At 45.2% G+C, this 22,912-nt stretch overlaps 1 protein-coding gene across 1 annotated transcript; it reads left to right on the top strand.

Annotated features, from left to right (window-relative positions):
• The first annotated feature begins 10,688 nt into the window (after positions 1 to 10,688).
• MMP13 (matrix metallopeptidase 13) lies at positions 10,689 to 21,647 on the top strand. Its single transcript, XM_039221141.1, has 9 exons — positions 10,689 to 10,855; positions 11,782 to 11,930; positions 12,100 to 12,225; positions 14,154 to 14,315; positions 15,799 to 15,916; positions 16,892 to 17,025; positions 18,214 to 18,373; positions 20,253 to 20,356; positions 21,494 to 21,647. The coding sequence occupies exons 1-9, from the start codon at positions 10,704 to 10,706 to the stop codon at positions 21,592 to 21,594; spliced, it is 1,206 nt and encodes a 401-aa protein (XP_039077072.1). The 5' UTR covers positions 10,689 to 10,703; the 3' UTR covers positions 21,595 to 21,647.
• The last annotated feature ends 1,265 nt before the right edge of the window (positions 21,648 to 22,912 follow it).

Raw genomic sequence — 22,912 nt, 5'->3', positions numbered from 1 at the left:
GGATGTAAAGATGAGTAAGAAACATTCTTGTGCTCAATTTCAAGTGCCTCAGAAAGATATTTCTCTACTGGTGAAAGCCTTTTAAAATAAACCCGCATCGACTTCAAGTCTGCTAACATAGTTAAATATTTTATACAGTGTATGTACATCTCATGTAGCAAAATGTTGGAGAAAGAAACCCTTTCATGTCTTTATGTGCTAACATTCAACCAAACTTGAAAGGGAAAGCAAGTTAGGGTACAGGAGCTAATTCTTTATAAGGATCTATAAGTGTAAAGATTTTCAGCTTTTTAAAACAGTATTTCTTTAAGGCTGTGATGCAGAACTCCAGGATCCATGTTCTAGTATATCACTTACTGCTACGTGGAGTAGGTTGATGCTGATTTATTAGTTGTTCTCAGTTATCTCTGGCCTTACACCTTGTGATATTAAATCAAAATTCACATGTTTTATCATAAGTGGAATTTTTCCATTTTTATTTAACATTATTAATGTCCCACAGTGGTTTTTAAATCTTGGATGATTACACTGCAGTTTGGATTTCTTTTTAACCAAGAATACTTGTAAACACATAAAAATTGAGGGATCCCTAAAGAAATTTTACTATCTGATGGTGCATCTTAGAGTTTGGTTCTATAAGGAAATTAAAAAGAATCATCAAAAGGATAGATTCTCGAAGTACAACAATCTTTAAAAGGTGACACTTGGGAGCTTCCTGAAATGCCTCTGTGTGCACGTGTGTTCGTCAGAATAGCGAATTACATTCCAGGTCTTTCCCCTGGACCCATGGACTGTGCTGCCCAAGCATCAAGGTTGGGGAGATGAGACCCAACCCAACTGCTCCAGAGTTTTCTGGGGCACTGCAGGCATCAAGACCTTTGGAAACAGAATAATGATGAACGGATCGGCTCTATTGAAAACTTCCCATTTTTAATACACTCTATTCGAAGTGATTTGTTTTGTTTTTGTTTTGACAATTTTCCCAGCTCTTTTCTGAGTTGTTTCCCTTTTAGAACATGGAGCTTTCGGTCCCATTTGGCTGGTCCTTTAGACAGCCAGCTCCTGCCTTTCCTCCGGTGCCTGCCTGGAAGGCAGGGTTCATTTTGATAACAGTGAACTCCGGCCAAGTGATTCTCCAGGTAACAGTGAATATTTTTTGGTTAAGACTATGTAATCCCAGTCACTGACCATGCAGAGTGGTCAAAGTTATAGAATTCTCCCATTTGGGAGAAAATTGATTTGTTCATTTCCTGTACATAAGGGGTCAGAACATTGTGTTTTCCATCTCATCTCTCCAAACAGCAATGGAAGCAATAAAACAGAATCAACCCACATGCTCTCTGGGGTCTTGGAAGGTCAAGGTGACACCACAGGGAGTGTGTGGTCACACCAGAAAGTTTGACTTGACCTGGTTTTACCCCCTGTGGTTGAAGAAAGCGTAAGAGTTTACCAATTGTTGGTCATTTAAACTTCAGGTGGTGAAAATAATTACAGTGATTCACTAATAAACCATGTCGTCATTCAGGTACAAAACAATGATATTTATTGCATGTTGTGTTGCTTTCTATTACTTTCTTTCTCTTCACTAAATATTGACTAAATACTATATTATTAAGAATTAGGCAATAGAGACATTAAATGTCTCCCTACAACCTCTCTGCTTTTTTGTTAGAAACAGAACGTGGCATTGTGGCCCCCGCTAGCACAGAAATACATCCCAAGCAGTAACCTAACGAGCATCAGGAAACTGGACGTAAAAACTTCCCTAACTTGGGCAAACATGGAGTTAGGAAGGTGTGTGTGTGTGTTTATCCACCACGTCCTAATATTTATACTTGCCAAGTGCTTTCTGCCAGAAGGCTTTCCTGAATCAACAAAAATTCTTGTAATTGGCATGTTTATTATTTTTATGCAAATGTTACTGTTCCTTTAAAACATATTGCCAAAAAAATCAAACTTTGGATAAACTCCATAGTCACTCAATTTGGATTTTAATCTCTGTGGACACTTTACACTGAGCATTTACTAACTGCCAGATGCTTTGGATATTAATAACGTAAGTCACAAGAAAAGCTAATTGAACTCTTACAATGTGCCGTGTGCTTTACGGTTAAATTCCGTCACTAATGCTATAAGGGTGATTTTATTATCCCCACTTCACAGATGCGGAATGCACTCTCGTCTCTCTGGCTTCAGGGCCCGTGCCCGTTACCAGTACAGTGTTGGCTACTTCTTTTACATATTTCAGACAAACTGAGTTTGTTTAAGTGTAATTTAGAGCTTGTGGTGCCCCTGTGGTCCACTTTTTCACCAGAAGTGAAGTGGCCGTACCCGTTCTCTTGTCCATTACTGCCTAACGACCGAGGCGTCCGAACGCACATCTCAGTGATGTGATCTCAGCGGCTCCAGCCTGCACCCCTTGGACACTCTGCCGTGTCAGGGTCCCTTCCTCCAGGCCACTGAGGATGGGGTCCTTACAGGCTCTGCCTTTTGACCGTCTTCCCGGAGGATGCAATAAGGGAGGGATGTAACTAAGCCTTGGAAAAGGCGTCTGAAGAAACCTTTGAGAAGAGCTTGTTTTGTGTGGCTCTCATGTAGCTCATCAACAGAGTGTCTGTAGACTTGGACCCATTTGCTGTTGCTGCACTTGGATTTGGCCACGCGGTGGGTTTCCGCCACTGCAGGGGCCCCAAGGCCCTGAGGTCCCGCTCGATGCACACCCACCCTGGCAAGAGAAAGATGTTCTCTGCGGATGAGGTCAAAGGCCTCTAGCTCTCTGTGGTTTGCTGTCGTTTGGCTGTTCCCATTCTCAGAGATTTGTCTCCCTTGCTAATCCCCTAAAACAGTGTTCCCCAGTCTGGGTGCCGCGGAGCCCCAGTGCTGTGAGAAGCTACTGGAAAGTGGGTCTGAGCTCCAGCCCCTCCTACGGTTTCATGGTGTTGGAGCTCTGAGGAGTCCTCCAGGAAAAACTGCCCACGGTTGTGCGACTGAATGTCTCCTAAACTTGCTCAACCATAGACATGCCCCTTTCCTTTCCTCCTATTATCAGTATCAGCGGAACCCCTCTGACATCTCATGGAATTGGGGTTCAAAGCACTCCTGTGAAAATGCAGCCCTAAGACATAGGACTCCAGTGAGGAGTCTTTCTCCCCAACTTCGGGATGTCCGGATCTGAGGGCATCAGGCTTCGTAGCTTGGCCTCCATTTCTTTTTCATCCCAACTTTCACCTTGTCTCCAAGAGCTTATCTTATAATCATGAAATTATCTTTATGCATCTGGGATAAGCTTCTCCAAGAAGAAGAAAAGCTCCAAACTGTGTGCTGCACGTCAGCAAGTGTGTGCTGGCCCAGAACACAGTGTGCTGCTTCATAATGCCCACCCTTGTAAGTTTCATGTCATTTATATTAAACTTATTCCAAATTTTTATGTGAGAAAAGAAATTTCTATTAATGATGGGAGATTTGTTCATCAAAACAAATGATCAAATCAATGCATGGCTGACTTAATGTGTAATGTTTAATGAAGGACACAGCGTCAATCTTCGGCCAGACCAGGATTAAATGTTCCACACCCGTAGGCTTTGGGGAGAAAATAGAAAATAATTCTGTTTGGGGCGCCTGGGTGGCTTAGTCGGTTAAGCGTCCGACTTTCGCTTAGGTCATGATCTCACGGTTCGTGGGTTCGAGCCCCGCCTTGGGCTCTGTGCTGACTGCCAGCTCTGAGCCTGGAGCCTGTTTCAGTCTGTGACTCCCTCTCTCTCTGAACCTCCCCTGCTCACGCTGTCTCTCTCTCTCTCTCCTAGAAATAAATAAAAACATTTAAAAAAAAAATAATTCTGTTTGACTTCAAAATAAAACTTTTATCTCATTTTATTTTCTCACTATCTGTGAAATTTAAGAACCGGGAGCTATTATTATCTTTATTCATATCTGAAAATAAATCTATAATTTGTACATGAAGATGTACATTAAATTATACAAGAAGATACAGTGAGTCAGTGCTGATTGTTACTGGAAAATGTACTTCTGTTTCCCATTTTATTCCTCATATTGTCACCTCTATCAGTCAGGATCCGAACGGGACCCAGAAGCCACTCTAGGTATTAAACAGAGGACTGAGTTTCACAAGTGAGGGAAGAGCTAAGAAGACAAACAGGAGTGAATCAACCTAGAAATTAGAAACATTAAGAGCCGCAGCAGCGCCTGGCGCCTCAGGGACATGAAAGCAGGTGACCTGACCAAGCCTGAGGCTGAGTGATCTGCAGAGGCAGGGGTGGGGGTGGGGTTGGACTTGAGGATGCACAGGTGGGGAGGGGGTGGGGCCAGATCTGCAGGTGCGGGGGTGGGGTGGGGGGCCGGACCCGCAGATCTGCAGATGGGGAGGGGTTGGGGCTAGACATCAGATCTGCAGGTGTGTGTGGGGGGGACTGGACCTGAGGATCTGCGGGTGCGGGTGGGGGTGGGGTGGGGGTGGGGTGGGGGAGGGACTGGACCCGAGGATCTGCAGGTGCGGGTGGGGGTGAGGTGGGGGTGGGGGTGGGGTGGGGGAGGGACTGGACCCGAGGATCTGCAGGTGCGGGGGTCGTTCCAGGCTCGGCTGTAAACATACCTCCTTGAAAGATCTCGCCGTGGTCGCTGGTGATGACGTAGCCCCTGTACCTGTAAGGGCGCTGAGTACGGTGGTTTTGCTAGGTATTCCGTGGTTACTGAGAATTAATTAAAAATATCAAGTGCCTGCTATGTGCCAGCCATGGTTGCAAACATTCTTCACTCGTTGTGTCCTTTAATGATCAATGATCGTATCACCTGTAAGACAGGTCCTGCGATGATCCCATCTGTAAAGTGAAGAAAATGACTTTTCTTCTCACTCTGCTCCAGCCACGCTGGCCTTGATGCTTTGCTCAAATACACCAGCCACATTCTTACCGCAGGGCCTTTGTGCTTGCTCTTCTTTCTGCTGAGAACATTCTTACCCCACATAAGGTGATAGTTTGCACCTTCATCTCCCTCAGATCCTTACTCAAGAGTCCCTTCCTCAGTGAGCGCTTCTCTGCCACCACATATACATTGCACTGAAAAGCCTAAGTAACATCATTTTGAAATTAAGGCCTCCATTAAGAGCTACCTCGGGCTGCACGGCGCCCCAGTTCCTCAGACTGCTCAAGGCTGAAGCCATGCTCGGACCGCCCTCGGATCAGCTAATCAAAAAACATCCCTGTGGTCTGAGTCAAGGCTGGGAACTGCAGATACAAATTAGCCAATTTGTCACCGCTTGCCTGAACCCGACGAGGGCCCTTTGAACTCACCTCATAATTGGTCATTTTCAAAGGATCCTCAAAAGTCATGCCTGGGTCCCACCAAAAGTAACGAACACCCCACAGATACTGAACGGTGAAAGCTGTTACCATGGGTGCTGTACAATTGTAACTGGTGCTTGTGTGATGATGCCATGCGTACAACGTGTGCTCTGTAACACCCCGTCCCTGACCCCGTAAAAACCCTGCTCGCTATTGTTCGGGGCTTCACCTTCTGCCACGACACCGGTAGGCGGGTGAGGCCCGGCTCGAGCTTGTAATAAAGACCCTTTTGTGCTCGCATCGGTGCCGGCTCCTTGGGGGTCTCAGGGGACTCGCGAATCGGGCACAACAGCACCACTCCCCCATCTCTCTCTCCTGCTCTGTTTTTCTCTCTAATTACCGCTCTCTCCCTCCTAGAGTGTCAGCTGCGTGAGGACCGGGATTTGGGTGTGTTTTGCTCACTGCTGTGTCAGTGAGATGAAACAAGGAGCAAGTGTGAGGGAGCTAATAAATGGCAGGGTTGGGAATGGGCGGTGTAACGGATGCCGAGGCGCGTGTGCACGGTCTCTGCGGACTTAGCGAGGAGCTGAGTCCCTGGGGAGGAGGAAGAGGCAAACCCCCGTCCTGTAGCCCATGGCTTAAAAGCATTTCTTTGCCATTCCGATGTCACCTTGCCTGAGACATGTTTTAATGCTTGGTCATAACTTTCCTGCCAAGTTTAAGGCCTTTCTTTGACTCACTGTCGTTAACAGGGGAAAAGTCGGGAGCCCTCACGTGGTGCTGATGGACGCCCCAAGGAAATTAGTGAAATTAGGACACCTGAATTCCCAGGAGACGTCCGAGGCCCGGGCCTTCTTCCTGCGCGTGGAGCCATGACACCAGCCTGGGAGCGGGACTCACGGGAAGTCTCCGTGGGTGTCCTGTCTACTTCCCGTCTGTGGTTTTCCGAATTTATCCAACTGGAGCATATGAAACCTTTTCAAGTAGTGCCCTCTTTAACGCATAGTATCATTAAGTATTATTAAGATACCTGGCGTGCAGTTTTGAGCTCATTCTCCGTTTCCTGACAGATTCAGCGACGGGCGAACCAGGGAGCACGTGCCCCAGATGCATTCCCGCCGCCTTCCTGGGACTGAAAATCAAGCAGATTCACCAAAGCACCAACGTGGCAAGTTTTTCTATCCCAGAAAATACTGTTTAAAAAAGACCCTTAAGATTGACTACCATCTAAAGAAATCAACTTTCAGAATATTTATGTGGGGATGATCTAGAAAATCTTGAGGTATTACACAGTAATTTTTCCTTCCAGGTTTCTCCTTATTTTCCAGCCATCATGCGGTAAGTTTATTTACCTTTTTTGTGTATTATTTTTTAAATCAGAAAATTTGTTGTTTAAGTAACAACTTTTATTTTAGTGAATTAGGGTAACAAGGTGAGGCCAGGCTGCTTTGAAAATAGAGCTTTTGTTTCATTGCTTAAATATTAGCGATCTTTAAATGTATTGCAATTACTCCTCTAGTTTGTTTTTCTTTCCATTATTCACTGCCAAGCAATCCAGAGTTTTCCCTTTTCCAAGATGTTTGGACAGGGCTGGGCGAGGCCAGTGTCCTGTTCCTGGGTGTCTCCTCTTGCAGCTTTGCTGAAATCTGGTGGTGGACACCCAGTAACCACTCTGTGTAACAAAGCACAATAAAATTACAATTCGTTAGAAAGTGAGCCCAGAAAAGTAAGTCTTGACTTTCAGATGTCACGCTCGAGTAAGAATTCAAAACTAATCTCCTTTTCTCTTGCAGACTGTATTTCTTTCTTGGGGGATGGACCCCAGGTGAACACAGGCATCTCCGCCGGGTGTGTGATTCAGACGTGGAACGTCAAGGCTCTCCCTTGATGCTGACCAGCTTCCCAGACACAGCACCTGCACAGAGTCCTCTGTGCTCTGCACTTGACCTGTGGGTGTGCCAGGCTTGTGCATAAGTGTGCAGGGGGGGCACTCTTGCACCTTACTCTAGAGTGTCACTGTAATCCACTGTTTACCTTCCAGTTTAGTGATTCCTTTTTAAGGCATGGGACCCATTCCAGCGGGCGGTACCGGGGGCGGGAGGGATCAGAAACTAGATAACCACCGGAGGGTATTTCCGACAATTATTACCTCCTCCTCTTGCACACTCAAATCCTTAACTTGTAGAAAAATAAAGATACCAAGTGTCACTGCCAACATTGTTGATTTACCACACTCTAAACTGACACCAAAGTTTTTGTCTTAAAGACTGTTTGACTTCTAGAATTTTCATAACTGTAATCCAGCTGCACTAGCCCTTTGTTCCTGGTTTTCCCGACCTGGAACCTCCCCTTGCTTTACTCAAGGGCTGGTCATGAGCATCTCTGGTTCTGTCCTGGCTAGTTTAGTTGGTGATGTATGTCTTCAAAAGTCCCATATTGCTTATGTCTGAATCAGCAGTAGACACACATTTCTAATTGGGTCTAGTGTTGTTTGCTCGTTCTACAGCTTCTCAAGTTTCCAGTCTCCGGTAGGCTGGTTAGAACCATTTGTAAATACCAGCTCAGCCTCATTGTGTTAAAGGTGTCGTTTGAAACCATAAACCAGTTCACCAGCTGTAAAGACCAGCTTTCATTCCAACACTTAACAGCCCGAGATAAGGACTCGTGTTGACAAGCAATTTGCCAACACGCTTCCCCGTGATGACACATCCTAATCACCAGCCAGACGCACTCCTCTGTGAACAGTAGCCTCCGGACAAGCAGTTTCATTGTTTTCTTAAGGAATCAACTTCTGTTTTAATCTTCTGAGCAATTTTTATTTACCCTGCTAAGAACACTATGGAAACTGAACAGGGTGTTCCCATTGACCTTTCTGTGTTTTTTATTTTGCACTGTTTAAATTCTCAAGTGGAATGGGAAACTCATAAAATACTTAACGCTGTTTGTAATAAGCATTATTTTTGAAGTTGAAAAACCATGACATTTACTTATTTTTATTTCTCATTAAAAAATGTGTCTTTGTGGGGAGATAATATTGTAATCATCCTGAGAAAAAGGCTCTTGGCTTCCTTCTGCCTTCCTAGTGATTAGCATGGTATCCCGCACAGTTGATGTCCAGTCAGTAGTCACTGATTTAATAGCTAAAGCGGCTTTTTAAAACAGATGTGTCTCTTCCCCTTCTACACATTAAGTAAAATGTCATTTGTTTCCAGAGGTCGTTAAGGCTCCTTTTTAAATATCTGAAGAGACTTTAAAAGCTTATGAAATTTTATTGGTAACAGTAAATGATTTCTAATGAACTGATTTCCTAGAAGCTCAGTAGATGAATCAAATTCTTGGATAATTATCACTTAATCTAAAGTCAGCTGTTGTAAAGAGACTTAAAACAAATTATTGTTTTGCACTGCTGGTTGGGCCTAATCTAATCTTGAACTCATTAGAAATACCTACTGTAAGGATCTATTTGGTTCTGTTTTGGAAAAAGCATACATTTCCCTCAACTGGAGTGCCTGGGTGGTTCAGTTTGTTAAGCACCTGACTCTTGATTTTGGCTCAGGTCATGATCCCAGGGTCATGGGATCGAGCCCCATGTCGGGCTCCATGCTGAGCATGGAACCTGCTTAAGATTCTCTCCCTCTCTCTCCGCTCTTCTCCCACTTGCACACTTTCTCCGTCTCTTTCTCTCTTTCTCAAAAAAAAAAAAAAAAATTCACTCAACTGATTGCTGACATTCTATAGGCTTTTCTGCTCACCCCAAGGACTAGCCAGCGGGGAGGATGGCATTTTACTCACACGCGGATGGCCCTTCCCAGTGCACCCAACCCACCCAAATCTGTATTCATGCTCCTTCTGTTTGTCTTCGTGTATTCCAGAGCTACCTGAGCTCTGACTCTTGATCGCTTAAATTAACTTGCCTTGATCTCAGGCATTCAATCTGAAGATCATGACTCGTAGTCCTCCATCCATTTACATCTGCTGGGGACCGAAGATGGCATTCAGATTTCATGGTACTAAGTGTGTGAGGTTCTGGAAGGTAAACAGACCACAGGGCACTCATGGATGGCTTCCCTGAGTGGTGGACCTAAGGCATTTCTACTATGTAAACTTAAAAATAAAAATTGAGAAATTTGACATTGGCCATGAGCTTACCTAGACCCCAGGTTTTCCTGGATACTCCCAGACATGTGGGGGGAAAGCAGTTCAGTTTTTGAGAAAATTTCTGAGAATTAAGGGGGTAGAGGCCATGCTGCATGGCGGTTAAGAGCATGAAGTCTTGAGTCTAGTGGCTGGGACTGGAAACCCGAGAGTACTGTTTATTAACTCTGTGACCTGAAGCAAGTATTTGACTTGTTTGTGACCCAGATTATTCTTCTGCAAAGTGAAAGGAAGCCTTCTGGCGGTCCTGCTTCCCGTGGCTGCCTTGGAGGTGAGTGAGATAGTGCCTGGCACGCAGCGGCCCGCCAGCACGGGGTGGCCATTGCACTACGTTGCAGGGTCTTCCCCCCCTCGTCCTGGACCCGCAGAGAGTTCGAGCAGGACTCCTTGTGTGCTAAGGGTCACACCAGAGCCTTCAGATGTCACCCGCAGCCTCAGGCCTGTGGCCGTTCCCCGGCACCCCCCAGGGCTCCGAGCGTGGGTCTGGCCCAGCTCTCCGCCTCCGGGAGACGGCGCTCCGTCTGTAACTGCTTTGGGGAAGGCGGTGTTCGTCGGTCCCCGGGCTGCGGGCGCTCCAGAAGCAGGGCCCAGCGTGTCTGTAAGGAAGGAAGGGCACCACCTCGCGTGTCTTCCCGGAAAGAACAAAAGCAGCTGCTCCCCTCCGGAGGTGAGCCGCTCGGTAGTCCCTGCCTCTTCCCACAGTGTCTGTAAATACGCTGAGGCCGTTTGTTTGGCCAGGTGGTTTTTGGGGCCCCGCTGAAACGAGAGATGGCCTCGTTGTATATTTCCCCCAAGTTCTCCCACAAACCACACTTCTTGGGAGGAAGACAGGAGTCGCCCTGTAAGCAAGTTTCCCGCCAGCTCCGCGGGAAGCGGGAGCCCGTGCGCAGACGATGACTCACGCTGCAGGTCTATAAAACGGAGGTGCCCTCTGCGGGGAGCCGGCAGCTGGCGCCATGCCCCCCGCCGTGCTGACCGCCCTCCTCCTCTGGGGCTGCGCTCGCTGCCGCTGCCTGCCGGCCCCCCGCGGCGGCGACGACGGCCCGTCCGAGGAGGACCGCCAGCTGGCAGAGGTAGGGCTCCCGGCCAGTCCCAGCGGCGCGCCCCGGCCCCCCCGCGCCCTCGCCTCGTGCACGCAGGGCCTTCCCGCCTCTCTTCCAGCGCTACCTGAGGTCCTACTACTCCCCGCGGGACCCCGCTGCAATCCTGCGGAAGGACGCCGCGAGCGCCGTGGCTCACAGGCTCCGGGAGATGCAAGCCTTTTTTGGCCTAGAGGTCACTGGCAAGCTTGATGACAGCACGTTGGACGTCATGAAGAAACCGCGATGTGGGGTCCCCGATGTGGGCGGGTACAGCGTGTTCCCCCGAACTCCCAGGTGGTCCGGGACGAACTTAACCTACAGGTACAGCAGGCGCTGTCTTTCTTTAGGATTTGTTAGTTCTGAAAACAGCATGAAATACCTAATTCTCAGCACAAGCTCCAAATGGCAGGACACGTTCGGTCCCATTTTTAAAAGGTAGGCTTTGAACACGTAACGAGAAGTTTAAGAATTCCACTAATAACGTGAATACTGTTGGCGAGAATGTCTCCTACCATCTATGATTGTTCTGTTAACCCAGCATTACTGTCTGTTGAAAGTCTCAAGGTGGTTTTCTTAGAAAAGAAATCAAATTAGAAGTAAAGGAGGCTTAAAAGAATTTGCAAATGTACTGTATCAGGCATATTTATTAATAGTGCTTAAAAGTGGAGAGTCATACTGTCTCTGAGAACTTTACGGAGCTGTCTCATCTTTAGGGCATAGCGATACAATTCCAAACTTGTATCATTCAGTATGAGTTTTATTAAATATCTGAATACTTTGGGGCACCTGGGTGGCTCAGTTGGTTAAGCGTCAGACTTTGGCTCAGGTCGTGACCTCACAGTTCGTGAGTTTGAGCCGTGCATTGGCCTCTGTGCTGACAGCTCAGAGCCTGGAGCCTGGACCCTCTCTCTCTGCCCCTCCCCAGCTCATGCTTTCTTTCCCTCTCTCTCTTTCTCTCTCTCTCAAAAATAAACATTAAAACAATTTTAAATGAAATATCTGAATACTTTAAATGTAAGATGCCAAGTGGCCAGATACTTGGAGATACACAAATGTCTGACGGAATTCATTTTGCTATCTTTCTTTGTATGGTATCATAATTGGCAAGTTCTCTGAAATGATGGGCCTCTCCCAGAACTTTCAGAGAAGCCATTGCATTTGAGTCGAAAAGCAGTATTCCAAGAAAACATATTCTCAGATAGCCTGAGCCTTCCAGAAACGTAATTGAAACTTTCTCTGTTAAATAGGATTGTGAATTACACCCCTGATCTGAGTCATTCCGAAGTTGAGAAGGCATTCAGAAAAGCCTTCAAAGTTTGGTCTGATGTGACACCACTGAATTTCACCAGACTCCATGATGGCACTGCTGACATCATGATCTCTTTTGGAACTAAAGGTAATAACGTGGAATCATTTTGGAGACAATTTTACATTTTGCTCCCTAATTGTCTCCATTCTTTCATTCCTCCTTTCTGCCATTCATCACTTTTTGCAGAATTCACCCAGCATGTGTGCCGGGCACTGGTAGATATAATTAGACCCGTAACTCTTGCTTTTGTGTGTAGAGCATGGAGACTTCTACCCCTTTGATGGACCCTCTGGTCTGCTGGCTCATGCTTTTCCTCCTGGGCCAAATTATGGAGGGGATGCCCATTTTGATGATGATGAAACATGGACAAGTAGTTCCAAAGGTAATATTTCTTATGAAAGTATGTCATGATTACTAGATTAGATTAGACAGTGACCCCCCCCCCATTGACAACAAGTTAAGAAGCAGACTGTAAATTATATTTGATGGTCGATTATATTTTTCAAAACAATTAAAAGTGTGTCTTATGTTTATTAGTCTCTATAAGTGACATTCCTACACATCTATGTGAAACACAAAAAGTGAGCGGTTTGGTTTAGTGGCTTGAGGGGTATGGCTAACTTTGAATTAGGACCAACATGTCTTTCTGTCAACCAAGGTGTTGTTACTACAGATTACCTTTCGGCATGTTAAGGAAGTACAGTTTACTGCTTATATATATCTAAAAACTATGAGGGCTGGATAGGTAAGTCATAGATGAGTTGGGTGTGAGTCGAAATAGTTTTATTTCCTTGACAGAAATAGCACAGTTGCTATCAATTGTCTGTTTTCTGTTATATGAATTACTTGTTTCTGACAGCGTATATCACTGATTTTATAAACACCATTACGACAGATCAGGATAGTGCCTTATTCCAAACGGCTTGAGATAGATCAGATAAAAGTTGTACATATAAGAGCAAAATGAAACTCAGTGTTGAATGAATTCAGTCAGTAGTTGAAGCTTCAAAAGTAAAAAAAAAAACAAAACAAAACAAAAAAAAACCCCTCAAAATATTAATTTAGGAAGAAAAGCCAGAGTGTTCCAACTAGAACCTAACTGTGGAGGCTTACTGCCTGTTGGTGGTGATAATTAGAGGTAGTCCTCATAGAGGCTAATGTTATTCACTTAAATCAAATGGATTGTTTTCCCAAAGAGTGCACTGGGCGTTGGTTGACTAATGCCTGAGCTCCAATGCCTCCAATCTGTCTTTGGAAGGAAAGGTGAGAATTTGTATATTTGTGTTCTGAATAGTACACAGGTAAGAATGATTTTAGGCAGAAAGAATAACCTCTAGTGTTGTTAAGATAGAGCCACACTAAACCTGAGTTTTAGGTTCCTGCGTGAATTCTGGGTTTGAAATATTTAGCTGAAATGAACGAAAATATTCCCAAACAAACCATGAAGGCCAGGAATGGGATCTATTGCTGGTCATTTCAATGAAGAATTGCTTGTCACTCAAATCGTGTGAGCTTTGATTGCTCTTGTGGTCTGCACGCATTGCTAAGTTGGTTGTACGTTTTCTTTGAGCACAGGCTCTGAGAGCAAGTGGTGTTTAAGGTCAAGGTGAAACCACTGACTCCAATTCCATGTGTTTCTTTCCAACCTTGTGTATGTATTTTTTGAATTTAAAATACCAGTATGAAGAGGCTCAAATATTGGCAGAAAAAATGCCTAGAGAAAGTCACTTAAAAACAGTGACGCAGTGGTCTGCTAAAATAGGGGAATGTGGACCAAGCATCTCCAGAGTCTGTATTTCTTTAAACTGTAGAGTCTAGAAATATTCTGGAAGGGATCGTTTAGTTGGTATTTGTTCCCAAGGAGATTCCCAGAGACCCTATTTAGTGCATCTGCCATATTTGGTTGTCATCCCTCTTCATGGCGCCTCTTGTTCTGATGATGTTGATCTGTACCGCCCTATGTGACTTCCCATGACTCCTCCTTTAAGGCCACCACTGTCCACTTTCCTCACCCGGCCTGGAAGGACAAAGATTATTACTGTCTTCGCAGTAAATCTTCACTGATGACTAATTATTCGAGAGTGATCTGTTGATATTCTAATTATGTAGGCAGCTATAATCAAAGAGAACACTCAATTACTTATAAGGATTAAATCAATATTTTGACTCTTCCTTCAAGCAACTGAATGTTAATTTTTAAAAAATAGTAAAATAGCCAAGAAAGAGAAATAGATGAAGAAAATATCATTCCATCCACTAACTGGTCATCAGAGGACCTAGTTTTCTTATCGTTTCCTTGTTTCCTTACAGGCTACAACTTGTTTCTTGTCGCTGCCCATGAGTTTGGCCACTCCTTGGGTCTCGACCACTCCAAGGACCCAGGAGCACTCATGTTTCCCATCTACACCTACACCGGCCAAAGCCACTTCATGCTTCCCGACGACGATGTACAAGGCATCCAGTCTCTCTATGGTACCTCTTAATTTATCACTTCAAAGCCAGAATAGATACAGACATTTATATTCAAAATTATTAATGGATTTCTCATGACCAATGTTGCTGTCCTATTTCTGTGTTGTTTTTTTAATGTTTATTCATTTTTGAGAGAGATAGGCAGTGCAAGTGGGAGAGGGGCAGAGAGAGAGGGAGACACAGAATCTGAAGCAGGCTCCAGGCTCCAAGCTGTTAGCACAGAGCCCAACATGGGGCTCGAACCCACAAACTGAGATCATGACCTGAGCTGAAGTCGGACACGTCACCAACTGAGCCATCCAGGCGCCCCCGGGTCCTGTTATTAGAACCTGGCAAAACATCCCCATTTTTTCTTTCTGAATCAGACTACCTGCTCAAGTAGAAAATATTCTATTCTCCAAAGATTTTGCAGGTTCATATTTGTATTTTGTATTCTGAGACTCTCAAGACACCTCTGACGTAAGGAAGGAAAGTATTCAATTCCCCATTTGGCCAACAAAGCAACTAAGCCCTGGAACTTAGGAAGAGAATCTCTAGGACTGAGGCTGAGGGTCAAAGTGAGGTCTCACTGGCTCCCGTAAATCCCGAGTGTTCCTTCAACCGCGTCAGTTTGCCACCGCAGAAACCATTCAAGTGGCCTGTGGCAACTTAACCAACATCTACAGGGACCGTTGTAAGAATCCCTTCCTCTTTTTTTTTCCTTCCAAATTTCTAACCATATTTACAAAGTAGTTATTAAGCCTCTCCCCAGACGAGCACACCTGCCATGAGGAGAGCTAAAGCCACAGGGCAGGGTCATCAGTGGAAACACTTTGCAGCACCGAGCTCAGCACACCTGCTGCATCCCCCTCTGCGCTGAAGTCTGCGGGAGCAGCCAGCGTGGGCTGGGCCAGCTTCTCTCCTTGCTTTCCAGGGTTGTGAGCAGGGCGTGTGCAGGGGTAGCTAGGATGAACTCAGTGCAGAGAAGGCAGCTCGGACCTGTCACTGTGGCCGGCACACGTGGGAGCCAGGGGGTGCGGGGAGCCACACACTCGTGCCATTCGAGGGCTGCCGGAGGCCTGGCTGGGCACGGAGAGCGGTGCTGGCGCGGACTGGGGAGGCAGCCATCGTGGACAGGGCAGGGCCAGCTGGTGACAGCTGAGGTGAAGCTCCCTCAGGGACGCCGAGCCACCAGAAGTGGCTCCAGTGTGTCTCTGGGGAGCAGCCTGGTAGGAGCTGGTGCACAACCCGGGGCGGGTGTAGCCCACCCATCCCTATCACCGGATCTCAAGACACCTGAGCTTGGAGTTGAGAAGGGTGTCCAGGGGTCTGCAAGAGCGGGTGACCCGGGGGGCAGGAGCAGAGTCGCATCGTGCGCGTCGTGACGCTGGAGCTGAGGACCTACTGCCCTCCCCTCAGGGGACCTGCCTGCTGCCCACTAGCAGGCTCAGGTCACGAGAGGGGCCATCCTCACCACCTTCTGTCGTTCATGTCGTGACTGCAGGCCCAGGAGATGATGACCCCAACCCGAAACATCCCAAAACGCCAGACAAATGTGACCCGTCCTTAACCCTCGACGCCATCACCAGCCTCCGAGGAGAGACCATGATCTTTAAAGACAGGTACTCATGATCCCATCTCATACGATCTGCGAGTCACAGACATTCGTGAGCTGGATCTGCAAATTGCCGAGCATCCAGTCAGATTTCCAAAGATGAAGTTAACAGCAAAAATAAGAGATCTTTGGGCAGTTTGGGCTTGTTTGTTTGATTTTTTAAACATTTCAGATGAAATAAATGACTGACAGATAAACATCTTACTTTTAAATGGGGAGTCTTGGCCTTATGCAAACCCTCTTTACAACTTTGGTTGTACCCGTTCTTATAAAGATAACCAAGTAAACGTACAAGTCCAGTGCATTTATTTTAAAAACATGAGTAGTGAAATCAATTACCATATTAGTAAACTGTTACAGTGTCCACGTGAATTCCTTTTGGTTTGGAGAGAATTTTGTTCTGGTAACATATGTGGGAATTTGGGAGAACAAGTTCTTTATAACCTAAACCTACCTGTGGGTAATGAACCATGAATTTTTAACTTCCTATCAGAACACTGTTCTAATGAAGCTGATTTTTTCATTTGCTCATTTATTCATCCATCGATTAATTGAGCTCTTATCAGTGATCCAATAGCATCCCCACCTCCCCTGTTAGAGCCCTGACGACACTGTAGTCCAGGAATTTCTTACGCAGCTGTTTCCAGGCCACTCACTTGGAAGATGTACTTTTTGTAATCCCCGTTTTCGTTCGAGAGCCTAACCCAGCGCCGGGCGTGTTTGCTCGGCACTTGCGAGATTTGCAAAACTGAACAAAGCGTGGTCTCAGCTCACAGAGGCCGCAGGGCCCTCAAAGGCTCTGTGAGATTTAACCTCCCGACTTTAGTCAGTGGCCTGTCCAGCTGGCCCCGAAGGGAAACGTCCACAAGTGACGATTGCTCCTGCTTCCCCGTGTGGGTGTGGACACGGGTGGCTGGCAGCAGCAAAAGCGTTTACACTTCAGAACTAAGACAGCAAACTCTGCATCTCCCCCTTCCGTTAGGTTCTTCTGGCGCCTGCACCCCCAGCAGGTGGACGCAGAGTTGTTCTTAACAAAGTCCTTTTGGCCGGAACTTCCCAACCGCATCGACGCTGCCTACGAGCACCCCTCCCGTGATCTTATTTTCATCTTTAGAGGTAAGCCTTTCCCCGAGAGGCAGGGACGAGACTGCTGCTGCCAGAGGCTTGGCAAAATGAGCCTCCTCAGAAGTACCCTGAAGAAGAACCGAGCATAACAAAACAGAAAGCAGAATGTAGCTGGAGCCCTTCTACCAAATGTCCCCACACTTGATGAATGAAAAGTCTACATTATTACTTACCGTTACAAACCTACTGTTTGTTTTATGGTGACCATGCCAGTGTTTCCTTATTTCTTCTTAAAACTTTTTTGCTGAGCAAACCTGATAACAATGTACATTTTGAAAAATGGAAAAAAACTATTGTCCATAATTCCCTCTTCTGAAAAGTCAGTTTATTTCATTTTCTCACTTTTTTAGTAGTTCTCCACCATATATATTTTTGAATATTTATTTTGATAATGTATGCTGATCGTATTTATTTATTTAATGAATATAATTTATTGTCAACCTGGCTTCCATACAACACCTAGCGCTCATCCCAGCAAGTGTCCTCCTCCATGCCCATCACCCATTTTTCCCTCTCCCCCACCCCCCACCCACCTGCAGTTTGTTCTCTGTATTTAAGAGTCTCTTATGGTTTGCCTGTCTGTTTGTATCTATTTTTTCCCCTTCCCTCCCCCATGGTCTTCTATTCAGTTTCTCAGGATCTACATTTCAGTGTACATACATTTGAATATTTTACTTGTTCCCTTGACAAAATCATGGATGGTTTTCCAAACCGCTACTCCGTCTTCACGATCATAATCCGTAAAGGCTACCAGCATTCTACTAACATCATTTCTGTTGTTTGACAATTATAATCAACACTCTCATAAAGTCACTTTCAAGAGAAGGAAGTAACAACTTTCAATCTACTGTGCTGTTCCCACTGCACTCCTTATTCATGACGAAATCTTAATGTTCTTTTCACCCAACTCCAGATTAACATTCAGAGGTAATAAATAGCCAAATAATTATGGTGTTTCGCTGGTAATTATACTCATAATTAGGAAATGAGTAGGAACCAGTAGATCCTGTTTCTGTTTGACAGGTGTTTATTTCTATGCTACATAAACGGGGTGACCACAAATGCCAATTTATTTCTAAATGCATAAAATGAGTCTTTCTTTGTTAAAGTAAATATCTACATAATGGGGGTCCTAATAGGTTCCCTGGCATAATAAAACCATTCTTTCATTTATTCTAGGCAGAAAATTTTGGGCTCTTAATGGTTATGACATTCTGGAAGGTTACCCCAAAAAAATATCCGAGCTGGGATTTCCAAAAGAAGTTAAAAAGATAAGTGCGGCTGTCCACTTCGAGGACACAGGGAAAACGCTCTTCTTCTCGGGAAACCAGGTCTGGAGGTATGGCCGCCATGTTTACTGACCCATCACCGGTGCCGAGCAGGCGGACTGAGTCCCGCTCACTCTCACTAGTTTAAGTTATTATCTCATGCACTGTTTAAATATCAGGAGAGTCACATTAATCTCCGCTCCATGTCAGCTCCTGAGGGTAGATCCTCAGACAAGTATTTAAAAGTCTCAAGTGCTCTTGAAAGCACATGTGTGTACATGCAGGGCCCATGTTCTTTTCTTTCTTGGCCACTCGTCGTACCTCAGCCCTGCTAAACCATCTCTGTTACTTTGACATCTTCATTCTCGCTGGTCTTCCTCCTGGCTCCTCTTTCTCATCATGGCCTAATTCACATGTAGCTCCATCTTTTGTGGTCGGAGAGGACGCGGGAGCAGGTGCAGGAGACGGAGATAGAGAGCTCTGCCGCTGCCTCACGTCTGCTCACCCACCAGAGAGGCTGGCCAGGAAGCAGCTAGGCCCACAACTCTTAAGTCAGCCCCTTTGTGAAGGACGGGTGGAGTTAGAATATTTAGGACATCTGTAGATATTGAGGCAGCTTTGACACTGGCAACAATGAAGAACCTAGAGCCGGATAGATAGATAAAGATAGGTAGATGAGAATATATATATTTCATATATATAATCATTTATATATATATATATGATTTCAGGATGTGTTTGGTTGGTTAGGGCACGCATATATATGTATGTATAAATATATATATATATAGCGAGAGAGAGAGAGTCTTATAGGGATCCCATACTTGAAAGGCTTAAATTAGTAGCTCTACTTTATCTGTACACACATGTGCATGCACACACACACGCAAACACACACACACACACATTCCCTGTATATGGTCTCTTTGCCATTTGACTTCTTTATTTCTGACAGTGGTGGTCCCTACTCTCTAAAGATCTCCCGGTGTTCCACGTTGGTCCCCATGCCCGACACAAGGTCTGTGGTTCAGTGAGGGTGTATGACTCACCAGATCTCAAATGTGCTGTATCCGCATCCGCCCATTTGACCGGAAGGTCTTTGCCTGCATCTCTCCCTCTTGAAACTCTGCCCACTGGTTCAAGTTAACTGGAAATACTATTTAACTTCAAGTCCTTTTCGAGCCCTTGAGACTTTCCCCCCCCCAACCCCCCCGCCATGTACTCCCACGGCACTCTCTGCGTGCTTGTCACGATGCCTAGCGTCTGTGGCTTAGCGCTGCGGTGTGCACAGGTTCTAGCCATTTCGACTTCCAGCTCTGGTCTCTCACCTACCAGAACTTCCTTCAGGGACAAGAGACTCCTCAGTAACAGTAACAGTAGTAGTGACGGGCGCCGCTCTGGGTGGGCTGCAGGATGTGTTTGGCGGGTGGGGACGCCCACGCGAGGGCGGTGGATGCTGAATCGCAATTATGGGGGGCAGGGCTATGCTCCCCTCCTGGCGTCAGCGCTACCATGTGCCCCTGTGACTTTAAGTTAGAGAAATTACACTTCCGATATTCTTGCGTCCATTACTGCACTTAGTGAGCTGTCCCACCTGTGGTGGGACATCAGTACACCGTTGTCCAGGGCACCAACGTGTCTGTGTTTCGCTGTAAGGACACCTTCCTAATAACACACTTTTATAACAGATATGGTCTGTGAGGTGGAGAGAGCTGGTCACTGTCTTTACAAAGATGGCCATCGGGCAAGTCAACCGATACTCAGGAAACACCCACCGCACACTCAGTCTCGTGATTCCTAATTTGAAAAGGTTGCCAGATGTTTTAAATGGACTTAAAATTTTAAAACTCATGTCACTTTCGAAAGGTGTCCTGCTAGCCACTGTATCGTTCCTAAGAGAATTTCTCGGCAATACGACCTACTTAAGAGTGTCTTTTCCTCACTCTATAGCCATGACGACAGCGGGCACGCCATGGACCAAGACTACCCCAGGCTGATAGAGGAGGAGTTTCCGGGGATCGGTGACAAAGTGGACGCCGTCTACGAGAAAAATGGTAACCAGTTCCATCACTAGGGCTTTCATTTCCCTTACAAAGCAGGTTTATCCAGACTTAGATGCTCTAGTGAATGTGTGGCAGCTGAGTGCTTAGCGTGACCACTTACACAGGCAGCAAATAAAAGATAACGTGCTTAGAATAAGTGAACATGGTGCTTCAATTATTGCTAATTCTCCAAATAAAAGACACCAGACTTTAAACATTATCTTAAATTGTGCTTAGTAGTGCCAAGATGCAAAGATTATTGCCATAATTTAGACCAGGGGTAGGGTGCGGTGTCGTTTATATAGAGGGAAAATATCTACCATCATTATATCATTTTTGCCTTAATTTTGAAAAGAAGTATTTTTCCAAACTTAAAACAAATAACTTAAATCAACACAACAAGCGTCCATAACGGAGCTCTTGGCAAGATGACGATTTCAAGGGGACAACTCAGGAGACGCGAGAAACTTGTACATTTTTCCCTGAAACCATGAGCAAAATATTTTTTTTTTTTGTTTTGGAAACTTTAGTTATTTTTTTTTTTTACAAATAGTTTACTGTCAAATTAGTTTCCACGTAACACCCAGTGCTCATCCCCACAAGTGTCCCCCTCCATGCCCATCCCCCCTCCCCCCCACATCCATCAGTCCTCAGTTTTTGTCAGCATTCAAGAGTCTCTCATGGTTTGCCTCTCTCCCTTTCCCCCACCATTTCCCCCCTTGTTCCTCCATCAAGTTCCTCCTAATCCTCCTATACGTGCAAACACATGATATTTGTCCTTCTCTGCCTGACTTATTTCGCTCAGCATAACACCCTCAAGGTCCATCCATGTTGCTACACAGGCCAGACTTCATTCCTTCTCATTGCCATGGAGTATTCCATGGTATAGATAAACCACATCTTCTTGATCCATTCGTCCGTTGATGGACACTTAGGCTCTTTCCAGGTTTTGGCTACTGTGGAGAGTGCTGCTATGGACATTGGGGTCCATGTGCACCATGACCAAAATATTAAAGCGTTAGGGGATTTTTAAACATGTGTTACCATGTTAAAAAAAAATGGGATCTAATGAGTTGCACTAACGTGAGCTGGAATAAACGCTTATTGTTTCCAGACTCTGAACTTTCCTGTTTGGTCTTTATCTTACAGGTTACATCTATTTTTTCAATGGGCCCATCCAGTTCGAATACAGCATCTGGAGTAACCGCATAGTTCGAGTCCTGCCCGCAAATTCCCTGTTGTGGTGCTAAGTGTCTCTTAAATACTGATGTTATTTAAATCCTGGAGAGCATTCAGACAATACTTCCAGTGATGCAGGGTGGGGTGGGGGGGGCGGGGGGGTGTGGGAGGGGAAAGCTTCGTTCTGTGAACAAGCCTCAGTAACTTATCTCTCTGAATGGGTCGGATGTGTATAGCGAGACGTGGCTGGAACCACAGTGAATTTTAAAGTAACGGAATTTATTGTCTGTAGGGATCACCTGATTGTTGTACGCCACGGAAGCGGTCCTCGACAGTATTTCCCGCGGCAGAAGCGGGATCTGTGGTGTGTCAAAGAGAGTTAGCATCTTTTTTAAAAATACATTTATAAGGAAACTTTCAAAGGTATAGAGGTAAATCACAGTTACATAGTTAATGAATCATCTCTATGAAAAAGTATAAAATAGTATGAAAATGGAATTTGCCAGGAGCGTAGAGTATCAAGAAAAGACGAAAGCCAAAGGGTAAAACTATCTGTAATAAGGATATTGTAGACAAGTTTCCAAAGGAGTCATTATGGCTTTGCACTGACACTATCTGAATGTACATTGCCCCGTTCATACAGACACCAGGATGTGTCAAGGTCACTAAAGAGAGACAGAGGCCAACACTAAGGATAATAGATGTGCCTGTGGGTTCTGCCTAATTTTCACTTTGACCCATGATTCCAGAGCTACTCTCAAAGAAGACCTTTTTTTTTTTTTTTTTTTTTTTTTTTTTGCCTGTTATGGAAGATAAAGAAGATAGTTTCTTTTTGTATTCAAACATTTCAGGTCTCTCAAAAATATCAAAGAATTAAAATTTTTATCATAATGATCTATCACTCTTTCATGACTCATCTGATTAAGAATCAAAGTAGTATTTTAGCCCTATTTCGCCCAGATAATTGTTTTAATTGTCCAGTTTACCTTGGATATACAGGCTATTTTCTGAAGATACAGACTTGACCATAACTTATGAACTGGAAGTATGCTAAGAAGGAGAGATCCAAAATAAAGACAACACTCCGTCAGACCACAGTGCTCTTGAGGGTGTGAGCTGTGCTTTTCGCTCCTTCCTTTCCCATTCCTGTGACCCCTCAGCACGTTTTACCCCACCTGGCATGGCGTTCTCACTCAATACAGGAATGGCCACCGAGGGAAGAACATCTTGTTCACAGAAATTCAGTGCATTATATTTGCAGAATGTTTTAGGAAGCATTTATATTGCTTCTAATAAAAAAGATGTTTTCAATAGACAGCAGTGTAGTTTGTCTTTTGGTATAATTTTACACATTCCTCACACAAAGAGGGTCCATTTAAATCATTCCTC

This window comes from Hyaena hyaena, unplaced genomic scaffold, assembly GCF_003009895.1.
Source record: "Hyaena hyaena isolate Hyena2069 unplaced genomic scaffold, ASM300989v1 scaffold_947, whole genome shotgun sequence".
Lineage (NCBI taxonomy): Eukaryota > Metazoa > Chordata > Mammalia > Carnivora > Hyaenidae > Hyaena > Hyaena hyaena.
Note: the sequence above shows the minus strand (reverse complement) of the source record. Positions and strands in the feature narration are given on the sequence as shown.

Coding starts and splice junctions, on each gene's coding strand:
- MMP13 (XM_039221141.1), top strand. CDS start 10,704: ATGCAAGCCTTTTTTGGCCTAGAGGTCACTGGCAAGCTTGATGACAGC. Junction 12,226..14,153: donor ATGGACAAGTAGTTCCAAAG/GTAATATTTCTT, acceptor GTTTCCTTACAG/GCTACAACTTGTTTCTTGTC. Junction 15,917..16,891: donor ACCATGATCTTTAAAGACAG/GTACTCATGATC, acceptor CCCTTCCGTTAG/GTTCTTCTGGCGCCTGCACC.